General features: G+C 56.7%; 1 protein-coding gene across 1 annotated transcript; it reads left to right on the forward strand.

The window, feature by feature from the left end:
* Positions 1 to 267: 267 nt before the first annotated feature.
* Positions 268 to 13,435, forward strand: CLPTM1 (CLPTM1 regulator of GABA type A receptor forward trafficking). Its single transcript, XM_050331159.1, has 6 exons — positions 268 to 276; positions 1,802 to 1,908; positions 4,526 to 4,649; positions 9,156 to 9,314; positions 11,085 to 11,202; positions 13,269 to 13,435. The coding sequence occupies exons 1-6, from the start codon at positions 274 to 276 to the stop codon at positions 13,397 to 13,399; spliced, it is 642 nt and encodes a 213-aa protein (XP_050187116.1). The 5' UTR covers positions 268 to 273; the 3' UTR covers positions 13,400 to 13,435.
* Positions 13,436 to 14,207: the final 772 nt, after the last annotated feature.

Below are 14,207 nucleotides of genomic sequence, written 5' to 3' on the forward strand. Positions count from 1 at the left end.
CACCAGAGGGACAGAGGACACCCGGGGGACAGAGGACAGCGGGGACAGTGGGGGGACAGCGGGGCAGGGGAGGCGGCGGAGGCCAGGACCGAGGAACAGGGACGAGGATGGTACGGAGATACAGGGGGACACCGGGGGACAGTGGGGGGACAGCAGGGCCGGGGAGGCGGCGGGGCCAGGAGCAGGACCAGGATGGTAACGGAGATACAGGGGGACACCAGGGGACAGGGGACAGTGAGGGGACAGCGGGGCGGGACCAGGACCGGGACCGGGATGGTAATGGAGATACAGGGGCACCGGGGGACAGCGGGGGGACAGCGGGGCCGGGAACGGGGACCAGGACAGGGGAGGGTAATGAGGGACATGGGGGGACACAGGAGGGGACAGCAGGGACAGGGGGACAGCGGGGCCGGGAATGGGAACAGGGCCCGGGACAGGGGAGGATACTTGGGGACAATGGGGGGGGACACAGGAGGGGACAGCAGGGACAGGGGGGACAGCGGGGCCGGGAATGGGAACGGGGCCCGGGCTGATAACGGGGACACCGGGGGGGACAGAGGGGACACTGGGGACAGTGGGGATGGGGACAGAGAGACAGGGGAGAGGGAGGAAACAGAGACAGGGACAGGGATGGGGACCTGGGACTGGAAATGGGGACCAGGGACTGGGAATGGGACAGGAGTTGGGAATGGGAATGGGACAGGGACTGGAAATGGGGACCAGGGAATGGGAATGGGACAGGGACTGGAAATGGGGACTGGGAATAGGGGTGGGACAGGGACCAAGAACAAGTTTGGGACAGGGACTGGGATAAGGACCAGCAATTAGGGACAGGACTGGGATTGGGGACTGGGATGGGACCAGGACTGGGATGAGGTCGGGACTGGGATGAGGTCGGCACTGGGATGGGGTTGGGACTGGGACAGGTCTGGATGGGACCAGGATGGGACTGAGGACTGGGATGGGACTGGGAGCGGGATGGGGATGGGGAATCAGGGACTGGGATGGGACTGGGAGTGGGATGGGGACTGGGAATTGGGGACAGAGATGGGACCAGGACTGGGACAGGGGACTGGGACTGGGATGGGACAGGAATGGGACCAAGGGATAGGTTTGGGACAGGGAGGGGGACCGGGGGACAGGGATGGGACTGGGATGGAGATCCTGGGACATGGATAGGGATGGGAATCAGGGAACTGGGATGGGACCTGAGAATTGGGATGGGGGTCCTGGGACAGGGATGGGACTGGGATGGGGACAGGGATGGGGAGCAGGGGATTGGCATGGGACAAGATTGGGGACAGGGGATTGGGACAAGACAGGGATGGGGAGCAGGGGGCAGGGATGGGATAAGGATGGAGATTACGGGACAGGGATGGTGACAGAGAGCAGAGATGGGGACAGGGGACAGGGATGGGAACAGGAGACAGGGATAGGACAGGGATGGGACTGGGATAGGACAGGGGCCTGGGGACAATGGACAGTGATGGGGATCACAGGACAGGGATGGGACAGGGATGGGAACAGGGGACAGGGATGGGACTGAGATAGGACAGGGATGGGAACAGGGGACAGGGATGGGAGTGGGATAGGACAGGGATGGGACTGAGATAGGACAGGGATGGGACCAGGGGACAGGGATGGGAACAGGGGACTGGGATGGGGGTCACAGTACAGGGATAGGACAGGGATGGGACAGGGATGGGGACAGGGGACAGGGATGGGAACAGGAGATAGGGATGGGGACAGGGGCCTGGGGACAGTCCCATCCCCCCCCCATGACCCTCCCCTCCCCCCCCAGGTGACGAGCAACGGCAGCGCGGGGGGAGGGGACGGGGCCGAGACGCAGCGACAGCAGCAGCAACCCCCCCCCAACGCCTGGCAGGTCATCAAGGGGGTCCTGTTCAGGTGAGCCCCCAAAAAAGGGGGGGCTGGGGGACCCCAAAGGCCCCACGGGGCACAGGGGGGCGCTGAAAGTCCAGGGGGACACCCCAAATCCAGGGGGGGACCCCAAAACCATGGGGGGGACCCCAAAATCATGGGGGGGACCCCAAAACCATGGGGGGGACCCCAAAATCATGGGGGGGACCCCAAAACCATGGGGGGGACACCAAAATCCAGGGGGGGGCCCCAAAATCCAGGGGGGGACACCAAAATCCAGGGGGGGACCCCAAAATCCAGGGGGTGACACCAAAATCATGGGGTGGACCCCAAAACCATGGGGATGACCCCAAAATCCAGGGGGGAACCCCAAAACCATGGGGATGACCCCAAAATCCAGGGGTGGACCCCAAAACCATGGGGGGGGACCCCAAAACCCAGGGGGGGACCCCAAAATCCAGGGGGGGGACACCAGGACCTTAAAAATCCTGTGGGGTCACGCTGGGACCCCAAAACCTCTGGTGGGGTGCAGGGGGGACTTCAAACTCTGAGGGGTGATCCCAAAATCCTGTGGGGTCACACTGGGACCCCAAAACTCCAGGGGTGATCCCAAAATCCTTGGGGGTCCCGCAAGGACCTCAAAAATGCCAGGGGGTGATCCCAAAACCCTGGGGGGGTCACAGCAGGGCCCCAAAACTCCAAGGAGTGACCCCAAAACCCTGCGAGGTCGCACCAGGACCCCAAAAACGCCAGGGGGTGACCCCAAAACTCCAGGGGGTGATCCCAAAACTCCAGGGGGTGATCCCAAAACCCTGGGGGGGTCACAGGGTCACACCAGGACCCCAAAACCACAGGGGGTGATTCCAGAACTCCAGGGAATGATCCCAAAACCTTTGGGGTGACCCCAAAATTCCAGTGGGTGACCCCAAAGCCCTGCAGGGATCGTCTCGACACAGGAGGGTTTTTTTTTCCGGAGGCTCTTCCCAGTTTTCCGTGGGATTTCAGGGTCAGGAGCCGCTCCTGGAGCTGCCCCACCCATGGATCCAAAGTCCAGGGGCGGATCCTGGAGCGGGGCCTGCCCGGGCTGGGAATGGGATCCACGGGAATGGGATCCGTGGGAATTGGATCCATGGGAATGGGATCTATTCCATGGAAATTGGATCCATTCCACGGGAATGGGATCCATTCTGTGAAAATGGGATCCATGGGAATAGGATTCACAGGGAATGGGATCTACAGGAATGGGATCCATTCCGTGGAAATGGGATCTATTCCATGGAAATTGGATCCGTGGGAATGGGATCCATGGGAATGAGATCAATTCCATGGGAATGGGATCCATGGGAATGGGATCTATTCTGTAGGAAAGGGATCTACAGGAATGAGATCCATTCCATGTAAATGGGATCTGTGGGAATGGGACCCACAGGGAAGTGATCCATTCCACAGGAATGGGATCTATTCCATGGAAATTGGATCCATGGGAATGGGATCCATGGAAATGGGATCCATTCCACGGGAATGGGATCCATTCCACGGGAATGGGATCCACAGGAATGGGATCCATGGCAATGGGATCTATTCCATGGAACTGATCTGTGAGATCCATGAGATGGGATCGTTCTGGAAGGGATCCACAGGAATGGAATCTGTAGAAGGGATCACAGGAGATCATTCCGTAAATGGGATCTGTGGAATGGGACCCAGGGAAGGATCCATTCACAGGAATGATCATCATGGAAATTGGATTTGTGGGAATGGGATCCATGAGAATGGGATCCATTCTGTGGAAATGGGATCTGTGGGAATGGGATCTACAGGAATGGGATCCATTCCGTGGAAATGGCATCTATTCCATGGAAATTGGATCCGTGGGAATGGGATCCATGGAAATGGGATCTATTCAGTGGGAATGAGATCTATGGGAATGGGATCCACGGGAATGGGATCCATGGCAATGGGATCTATTCCATGGAAATTGGATCCATGAGAATGCGATCCACAGGGAACGGATCCATAGGGAGGAGACCCAGAGGGATGGGATCTGTGGGAATGGGATCCGTGAGAATGGGATCTGCCAGGAATCTCCCCGTTATCCCACGGATTGGGAATGACGAGCCAGGGATTCTTCGGGAACGGCCTTGGGGCTTTGGGGAAGGAGCTTTGGGAATGGACTGGAATCCTTGGGAATGGCCCTGAACCTTCGGGAATGACCCTGAACCTTTGGGAATGACCTTGAACCTTTGGGAATGGCCTTAAATCTTTGGGAATGACCCTGAACCTTTGGGAATGGCCCTGAACCTTTGGGAATGACCCTGAACCTTTGGGAATGACCCTGAATCTTTAGGAATGGCCTTAAATCTTTGGGAATGGCCTTAAATCTTTGGGAATGGCCTTAAATCTTTGGGAATGGCCTTAAATCTTTGGGAATGGCCCTGGACCTTTGAGAATAGCCTTAAATCTTTGGGAATGGCCCTGAACCTTTGGGAATGACCCTGGACCTTTGGGAATGGCCCTGAACCTTTGGGAATGGCCCTGAACCTTTGGGAAAGGACCTTCAGGAATGGCCCTGACCCCTCGGGAAGGGCTCCATTCCGGGGTTCCCCCTCTCCCTGAGCAGCTTTTTCCCGCTTTCTCCCGGCAGGATTTTCATCATCTGGGCCATCAGCTCCTGGTTCCGGAGGGCGCCGGCGCCGCAGGAGCCGAACGGCCCCGGGGGGGCCCCCCGGGCTCCCAGCAGGAACCTCTTCCCCAAGGACACCCTGATGGTAACGCCGGGAATGCCAGGAATTCCCCTCCTTGTTCCACCCCCGGGGGTTTGGGGGTTGTTTTCCATGATTTCCTTCAGTTCTCGGGCTGTTTTCCCTGGTTTCCAGAGCTGTTTCCCTGGTTTCTGGGGCTGTCTTCCCAGTTTTCCCTGATTTCCTTGATTCCTGGGGCTGTTTTCCCTGATTTCCTTTATTCCTGGGGCTGCTTTTCGTCCTTTTCCTGGTTTCCAGGGTTGTTTTCCCTGATTTCCAGGGCTGATTTCCCTGATTCCTGGGGCTGTTTTCCCTGATTCCTGGGGCTGTTTTCCCAGTTTTCTCTGATTTCCCTGATTCCTGGGGCTGCTTTTCCTCCTTTTCCTGGTTTCCAGGGTTGTTTTCCCTAATTTCCAGGGCTGATTTCCTTGATTCCTGGGGCTGTTTTCCCTGATTTCCTTGATTCCTGGGGCTGTTTTCCCTGATTCCTGGGGCTGTTTTCCCTGATTTCCTTGATTCCTGGGGCTGTTTTCCCTGATTCCTGGGGCTGTTTTCCTAGATTTCCCTGACTTCAGGACCTCTTTTCCCTGATTTCTGTGGTCAAGCTCAGATGCCGAACCTGGGAGTGATTCCCAGGGCTCTCCTTTTCCGGGATGAGCTGGGATGGGACCCATTTGCTCTGAGGATTCCCCTGTCATTCCCAGGCCTTTCCCACTCCTGGATTTGCCTTTCCCAGTGTCCCATTCCCGGTATTCCGTAGGATCTGTCCGTGTACATCTCGGAGCACCAGAGCTGTTCTTGCTCCAGGGGGTTCCCCCATCATTCCCAGGGCTCTCCTGCTCCAGGATTTGCTCCAGGGATTCCCTGATATTCCCAGGGCTCTCCTGCTCTGGGATTTGCTCCAGGGATTCCCTGATATTCCCAGAGCTCTCCTGCTCCAGGATTTGCTCCAGGGATTTTCTGATATTCCCAGGGCTCTCCTTTTCCGGGATGAGCTGGGTTGGGACCCATTTGCTCCAGGGGGTTCTCCCATCATTCCCAGGGCTCTCCCACTCCTGGATTTGCCCCTCCCAGTATCCCACACTTCATAATCCCGTAGGATCTGTCCGTGTACATCTCGGAGCACCAGAGCTGTTCTTGCTCCAGGGGGTTCCCCTGTTATTCCCAGGGCTCTCCTGCTCTGGGATTTGTTCCAGGGGGTTCCCCCATCATTCCCAGGGCTCTCCTGCTCTGGGATTTGCTCCATGGATTCCCTGATATTCCCAGGGCTCTCCTGCTCCGGGATTTGTTCCAGGGATTCCCTGATATTCCCAGGGCTTTTCTTCTCCGGGATTTGCTCCAGGGGGTTCCCCCGTCATTCCCAGGCCTTTCCCACTCCTGGATTTGCCTTTCCCAGTATCCCACACCCCATAATCCCGTAGGATTTGTCCGTGTACATCTCGGAGCACCAGAGCTGTTCTTGCTCCAGGGGGTTCCCCATCATTCCCAGGGCTCTCCTGCTCCAGGATTTGCTCCAGGGGGTTCTCCCGTCATTCCCAGGGCTCTCCCACTCCTGGATTTGCCTTTCCCAGTATCCCATTCCCAGTATTCCATAGGATCTGTCTGTGTACATCTCAGAGCACAAGAGATGTTCTTGCTCCGGGGGGGTTCCCCCTTCATTCCCAGGGCTCTCCCACTCCTGGATTTGCCCTTCCCAGTGTCCCATTCCCGGTATTCCGTAGGATCTGTCCGTGTACATCTCGGAGCACCAGAGCTGTTCTTGCTCCTGGGAGGTTCCCCCATCATTCCCAGAGCTCTCCTGCTCCAGGATTTGTTCCAGGGGGTTCCCCTGTCATTCCCAGGGCTCTCCTGCTCTGGGATTTGCTCCAGGGGGTTCCCCCATCATTCCCAGGGCTCTCCCACTCCTGGATTTGCCTTTCCCAGTATCCCACACCCCATAATCCCGTAGGATCTGTCCGTGTACATCTCGGAGCACCAGAGCTGTTCTTGCTCCGGGGGGTTCCCCCGTCATTCCCAGGCCTTTCCCACTCCTGGATTTGCTCCTGGGAGGGTCCCCCATCATTCCCAGGGCTCTCCCGCTCCAGGATTTGCCCCTCCCAGTGTCCCATTCCCGGTATCCCGTAGGATCTGTCCGTGTACATCTCGGAGCACCAGAGCTGTTCTTGCTCCAGGGGGTTCCCCCATCATTCCCAGGGCTCTCCTGCTCCAGGATTTGCCTTTCCCAGTGTCCCATTCCCGGTATTCCGTAGGATCTGTCCTTGTACATCTCGGAGCACCAGAGCTGTTCTTGCTCCAGGGGGTTCCCCCATCATTCCCAGAGCTCTCCTCTTTTGGCTTTGCTCCAAGGGGTCTCCTGATATTCCCAGGGCTCTCCTGCTCTGGGATTTGCCTTTCCCAATGTCCCACACCCCATAATCTCATAGGATCTGTCCGTGTACATCTCGGAGCACCAGAGCTGTTCTTGCTCCAGGGGTTTCCCCGTCATTCCCAGGGCTCTCCTGCTCCAGGATTTACCTTTCCCAGTGTCCCATTCCCGGTATCCCATAGGATTTATCCGTGTACATCTCGGAGCACCAGAGCTGTTCTTGCTCCAGGGGTTCCCCCTTCATTCCCAGGGCTCTCCCACTCCTGGATTTGCCTCTCCCAGTGTCCCATTCCCGGTATTCCCTAGGATCTGTACGTGTACATCTCAGAGCACCAGAGCTGTTCTTGCTCCAGGGGGTTCCCCCTTCATTCCCAGGGCTCTCCTGCTCCAGGATTTGTTCCAGGGGGTTTCCCTGATATTCCCAGGGCTCTCCTGCTCCGGGATTTGCCTTTCCCAGTGTCCCACACCCCATAATCCCATAGGATCTGTCCGTGTACATCTCGGAGCACCAGAGCTGTTCTTGCTCCAGGGGGCTTCCCCCATCATTCCCAGGGCTCTCCCACTCCTGGATTTGCCTTTCCCAGTGTCCCACACCCCATAATCCCGTAGGATCTGTACGTGTATATCTCGGAGCACCAGAGCTGTTCTTGCTCCAGGGGGTTCCCCCGTCATTCCCAGGGCTCTTCTGCTCCGGGATTTGCTCCAGGAGGTTCCCCCATCCTTCCCAGGCCTTTCCCACTCCGGGATTTGCCTTTCCCAGTATCCCACACCCCATAATTCCGTAGGATCTGTACGTGTACATCTCGGAGCACCAGAGCTGTTCTTGCTCCAGGGGGCTTCCCCCATCATTCCCAGGGCTCTCCCACTCCTGGATTTGCCTTTCCCAGTATCCCATTCCCAGTATTCCATAGAATCTGTCTGTGTACATCTCAGAGCACGAGAGATATTCTTGCTCCAGGAGGTTCCCCCATCATTCCCAGGCCTTTCCCACTCCGGGATTTGCCTTTCCCAGTATCCCACACCCCATAATTCCGTAGGATCTGTCCGTGTACATCTCGGAGCACCAGAGCTGTTCTTGCTCCAGGGGGTTCCCCCTTCATTCCCAGGGCTCTCCTGCTCTGGGATTTGCTCCAGGGATTTTCTGATATTCCCAGGGCTCTCTTGCTCCAGGATGAGCTGGGTTGGGACCCATTTGTTCCAGGGATTTCCCCCATCATTCCCAGGGCTCTTCTGCTCCGGGATTTGCCTTTCCCAGTATCCCACACCCCATAATCCCATAGGATCTGTCCGTGTACATCTCGGAGCACCAGAGCTGTTCTTGCTCCAGGGGGTTCCCCCGTCATTCCCAGGGCTCTCCTGCTCCTGGATTTGCTCCTGGGGGGTTCCCCCATCATTCCCAGGACTTTCCCGCTCCTGGATTTGCCTTTCCCGGTGTCCCATTCCCGGTATCCCGTAGGATCTGTACGTGTACATCTTGAAGCACCAGAGCTGTTCTTGCTCCGGGGGGTTCTCCCATCATTCCCAGGCCTTTCCCACTCCTGGATTTGCCTCTCCCAATATCCCACACCCCATAATTCCGTAGGATCTGTCCGTGTACATCTCGGAGCACCAGAGCTGTTCTTGCTCCGGGGGGTTCCCCCATCATTCCCAGGGCTCTCCCACTCCTGGATTTGCCTTTCCCAGTGTCCCATTCCCGGTATTCCGTAGGATCTGTCCGTGTACATCTCGGAGCACCAGAGCTGTTCTTGCTCCGGGGGGTTCCCCCATCATTCCCAGGGCTCTCCTCCTGGATTTGCTCCAAGGGGTTCCTGATCATTCCCAGGGCTCTCCTGCTCTGGGATTTGCTCCAGGGGGTTCCCCCATCATTCCCAGGGCTCTCCTGCTCTGGGATTTGCTCCAGGGATTTTCTGATATTCCCAGGGCTCTCCTGCTCCAGGATGAGCTGGGTTGGGACCCATTTGCTCTGAGGATTCCCTGATATTCCCAGGGCTCTCCCCCTCCTGGATTTGCCTTTCCCAGTGTTCTATTCCCGATATCCCATAGGATCTGTCCGTGTACATCTCGGAGTACCAGAGCTGTTCTTGCTCCGGGGGGTTCCCCCGTCATTCCCAGGGCTCTCCTGCTCCTGGATTTGCCTTTCCCGGTGTCCCATTCCTGGTATTCCGTAGGATCTGTACGTGTACATCTCGGAGCACGAGCACTTCACGGATTTCAACGCCAGCTCGGCGCTCTTCTGGCAGAAACGCGACCTGGTCTACGGGGACTGGACCAGCGGCGACAACGCCGACGGCTGCTACGAGCACTTCGGGGAGCTCGACATCTCACAGGTGCCTGAGTGAGGGGGGCACCTTCTGGGACCTTCCAGGGGTGGTTTGGGGCTTCCAGGACCTTCCAGGGGTGATTGAGGGCTTCCAGGATCTTCCAGGGGCGGTTTGGGGCTTCCAGGGGTGGTTGGGGGCTTCCAGGACCTTCCAGGGGTGGTTTGGGCCTTCCTGGACCTTCCAGGGGTGGTTTGGGGCTTCCAGGACTTTCCTGGAGCTTCCAGGGGTGATTGGGGGCTTCCAGGATCTTCCAGGGGTGACTGGGGCCTTCCAGGAACTTCCAGGGGTGATTTGGGGCTTCCAGGACCTTCCAGGGGTGACTGGGGCCTTCCAGGACTTTCCTGGACCTTCCAGGGGTGATCTGGGGCTTCCAGGGGTGATTCAGGTCTTCCAGGACTTTCCAGGGGTGATTTGGGGCTTCCAAGACCTTCTAGGGATGATTCGGGCCTTCCAGGACCTTCCAGAGATGATTTGGGTCTTCCAGGACCTTTCAGGGCCTTCCTGGATCTTCCAGGGACGATTTGGGGGCTTCCAGGGATGATTTGGGGCTTCCAGGGACAATTTGGGGCTTCCAGGACCTTCTAGGGGCGATTTGGGGCTTCCAGGACCTTCCTGGGCCTTGCTGGAACTTCCAGGGGTGATTTGGGGCTTCCAGGACCTTCCAGGGGTGATTCGGGTCTTCCAGGACCTTTCAGGGCCTTCCTGGATCTTCCAGGGACGATTTGGTGCTTCCAGGGATGATTTGGGGCTTCCAGGGGCCTTTTAGGACCTTCCAGGGACGATTTGGGGCTTCCAGGGACAATTTGGGCCTTCCAGGACCTTCCAGGGATGATTTGGGGCTTCCAGGACCTTCCAGGGATGATTTGGGGCTTCCTGGACCTTCCAGAGGCTTCCTGGGGCTTCCAGGGCTTTCAGGACCTTCCTGAGATTTCCATGGGCTTTCAGGACATTCCAGGGGCTTTCCTGGACCGTCCAGGGGTGTTTTGGGGCTTCCAGGACCTTCAGGGGGCTTCCAGAGGTTTTAAGGGGCTTCCAGGGGTTTCCTGGACCTTCCAGAGGCTTCCAGGAGCTTCCTGGATCTTCCAGGACCTTCCAGAGGCTTCCTGGGCTTTCAGGACCTTCCTGAGATTTCCAGGGACTTTTAGGACGTTCCAGGGGCTTCCTGGATATTCCAGTAACTTCCATGGGCAGGGAGCAGCCGCTGGCTCCGTGTGGGATGACGTGGGGGATGATTTTTTGGGGTTGGGGGGGTTCAGTGACCCCCTCAGTGTTTTTTTGGGGTTTTCCGGCCGTGTCCGACCCGAACGCCCTTTCCCTGTGGGGGGTTTGGGAATGTTTTTGGGGTTGGGGGTTCAGTGACCCCTCAGTGTTTTTGGGGGTTTTCCGGCCGTGTCCGACCCGAACGTTCCTTTCCCTGTGGGGGTCTGGGAATGTTTTTGGGGTTGGGGTTCAGTGACCCCTCAGTGTTTTTTGGGGGGGTTTTCCTGGCCGTGTCCGACCCGGAACGTTCCCTCTCCCTGTGGGGGAATCTGGGAATGTTTTTGGGGTTGGGGGGTTCGGTGACCCCCTCAGTGTTTTTTTGGGGTTGGGGGGGTTCAGTGACCCCCTCAGTGTTTTTTTGGGGTTGGGGGTTCCAGTGACCCCCTCAGTGTTTTTTTGGGGTTGGGGGGGTTCAGTGACCCCCTCAGTGTTTTTTGGGGGGGTTTTCCCGGCCGTGTCCGACCCGGAACGTTCCCTCTTTTCCCTGTGGGGGATCCGGGAATGTCGCAATTCCAGAGCGTCCAACAGAACGGCTCCATCTACGTCCACGTTTACTTCACCAAGAGCGGCTTCCACCCCGACCCCCGGCACAAGAACCTCTACAGGCGCCTGGCCACCGTCCACACCTCCCGCAGTGCGTGACGGGAACACCGGGAACAACGGGAATAACGGGGATAACGGGGAATGGGGAGGGAAATGGGGAATGGGGAGGGGAATGGGAATGGGGTTGGGGAATGGGATGGGAAATGGGAAATGGGGCAGGAGAGATGGGAAAGGGGACAGGAAAGATGGGAAATGGGACGGAAAATGGGAATGGGATGGGAAATAGGGAATGGGGTGGGAAAATGGAAATGGGATGGGGAAATGGGGAGGAGAAATGGGAAATGGGGTGGGGAAAATGGGAAATGGGGTGGGAAAATGGGAAATGGGGTGGGAAAATGGGGAATGGGCAGGGAAATGGGGAATGGGGCAGGAGAGATGGGGAATGGGGCAGGAGAGATGGGGAATGGGGTGGGAGAGATGGGAAAGGGGATGGGAGAGATGGGAAATGGGATTGGGAAATGGGGCTGGGAAATGGGAAATGGGGTGGAAATGGGAGGGAGAGATGGGAAATGGGGAGGGAAATGGGAATGGGGTGGGAAATGGGGAATGGGGTTGGGAATGGGGTGGGGAAATGGGGAATGGGGCAGGAGAGATGGGAAAGGGGACAGGAGAGATGGGGAATGGGGCAGGGAAATGGGATGGGGAAAATGGGGAATGGGGCGGGGAAATGGGAATGGGGTGGGGAAATGGGGCAGGAGAAATGGGAAATGGGGAGGGAAAATGGGGAATGGGGTGGGAGAAATGGGAAATGGGGCGGGAAAATGGGGAATAAGGGAGAAATGGGAATGGGGCGGGAAAATGGGGAATGGGCGGGAAAATGGGGAATGGGGTGGGGAAATGGGGAATGGGAGTGGGAAAATGGGAATGGGATGGGGAAATGGGGAATGGGTTTGGGAAATGGGGTGGGGAAATGGGGCGGAGAGATGGGAAACGGGGAGGGGAAAATGGGGAATGGGACGGGAAAATGGGGAGGAAAAATGGGAAATGGGGCAGGAGAGATGGGAAAGGGGACAGGAGAGATGGGAAAGGGACAGGAAATGGGATGGGAGAGATGGGAAATGGGGTGGGGAAAATGGGAAATGGGGTGGGGAAATGGGGAGGGAAAATGGGAAATGGGGTGGGAAAATGGGGAATGGGGCGGAAAATGGGGAATGGGGCGGGGAATGGGGTGGGGAAATGGGAAATGGGGCAGGAGAGAAGGGAAAGGGGACAGGAGAGATGGGAAATAGGGCAGGGAAATGGGATGGGAGAGATGGGAAATGGGGTGGGGAAATGGGGAATGGGACGGGGAAAATGGGGAATGGGGTTGGGAAATGGGGTGGGAAAATGGGGAATGGGGTGAGGAAATGGGGAATGGGGCAGGACAGATGGGAAATGGGGTGGGGAAAATGGGGAATGGGATGGGGAAATGGGAAATGGGATGGGAAAGATTGGAAAGGGGGTGGGAGAGATGGGAAATGGGATGGGATAGATGGGAAAGGGGATGGGAAATGGGATTGGAGAGATGGGAAAGGGCATGGGAAAGGAGGTGGGAAAGGCGTTGGGAAAGGGGACCATTCCCGAAGGTTCAAGGCCATTCCCAAATATTCAAGGCTATTCCTGAAGGTCCTTTTCCAAAGATTGAGCTCTATTCCCAAGGATTCTTCCCCAAAGCTCCAAGGCCATTCCCAAAGGTTCAGGTGCATTCCCAAAGCTCCAGGTCCATTCCCAAAGGTTCAGGATCATTCCCAAAGCTCCAGGTCCATTCCCAAGGATTCGGGTCCATTCCCAAAGCTCCAGGTCCATTCCCAAAGGTTCAGGATCGTTCCCAAAGCTCCAGGTCCATTCCCAAAGATCCTCCCCCAAAGCTCCAAGGCCATTCCCAAAGGTTCAGGATCATTCCCAAAGCTCCAGGTCCATTCCCAAGGATTCGGGTCCATTCCCAAAGCTCCTCCCCCAAAGCCCCAAGGCCGTTCCCGAAGAACCCCTGGCTCATTCCCATCATTCCCGATCCCTGGGATAACTGGGAGCTCCCCAGCAGATTCCAGAGGGGGTTGAAAGGAGGGAAAAGGGACTTGGAAAAGGGACTTGGAAAAGCTTTTCCCGTTCCCTCCCCAGTGATCAACAAATACAAACGGCGGCGATTCCAGAAGACCAAAAACCTCCTGACGGGGGAGACGGAGGCGGATCCCGAAATGATCAAGGTCTGGAGCCCCCTTTGGGAAGGGGGAATGAGCTCCTGGGAATAGTTGGGATGGAGGGGATGATGTCCATGGAATAATTGGGATGGAGGAGATGATCTCCATGGAATAATTGGGATGGAGAGGATGATTTCTATGGAATAATTGGGATTGAGGGGATGATCTCCATGGAATAATTGGGATGGAGGAGATGATCTCCATGGAATAATTGGGATGGAGGGGATGATCTCTATGGAATAGTTGGGATGGAGGGGATGATCTCCATGGAATAATTGGGATGGAGTGGATGATATCCATGGAATAATTGGGATGGAGGGGATGATCTCCATGGAATAATTGGGATGGAGGGGATGATGTCCATGGAATAATTGGGATGGAGAGGATGATTTCCATGGAATAATTGGGATGGAGGGGATGATCTCCATGGAATAATTGGGATGGAGGGGATGATCTCCATGGAATAATTGGGATGAGGGGATGATCTCTATGGAATAATTGGGATGGAGGGGATGATCTCCTTGGAATAATTGGGATGGAGGGGATGATCTCCATGGAATAATTGGGATGGAGGGGATGATTCCATGGAATAATTGGGATGGAAGGATGATCTCCATGGAATAATTGGGATGAGGGGATGATCTCCATGGAATAATTGGGATGGAGGGGATGATCTCCATGGAATAATTGGGATGGAGGGGATGATCTCCATGGAATAATTGGGATGGAAGGGATGATCTCCATGGAATAATTGGGATGGAGGGGATGATCTCCATGGAATAATTGGGATGGAGGGGATGATCTCCACGACCTCCTTGGAGCGTTCCTGGGCTGGGGGGGTGATGATCCCCCCTTCCCT

This window comes from Myiozetetes cayanensis, unplaced genomic scaffold (assembly GCF_022539395.1).
Source record: "Myiozetetes cayanensis isolate MyiCay16 unplaced genomic scaffold, myiCay2020 scf489, whole genome shotgun sequence".
Classification (NCBI taxonomy): Eukaryota; Metazoa; Chordata; class Aves; order Passeriformes; family Tyrannidae; genus Myiozetetes; species Myiozetetes cayanensis.

Bases quoted from the DNA above. Each gene is read 5' to 3' on its own strand.
- CLPTM1 (XM_050331159.1), top strand. The intron at 4,650-9,155 runs GTAACGCCGGGA...GGTATTCCGTAG, and splicing joins TCCCCAAGGACACCCTGATG to GATCTGTACGTGTACATCTC. The intron at 9,315-11,084 runs GTGCCTGAGTGA...TCGCAATTCCAG, and splicing joins GGGAGCTCGACATCTCACAG to AGCGTCCAACAGAACGGCTC.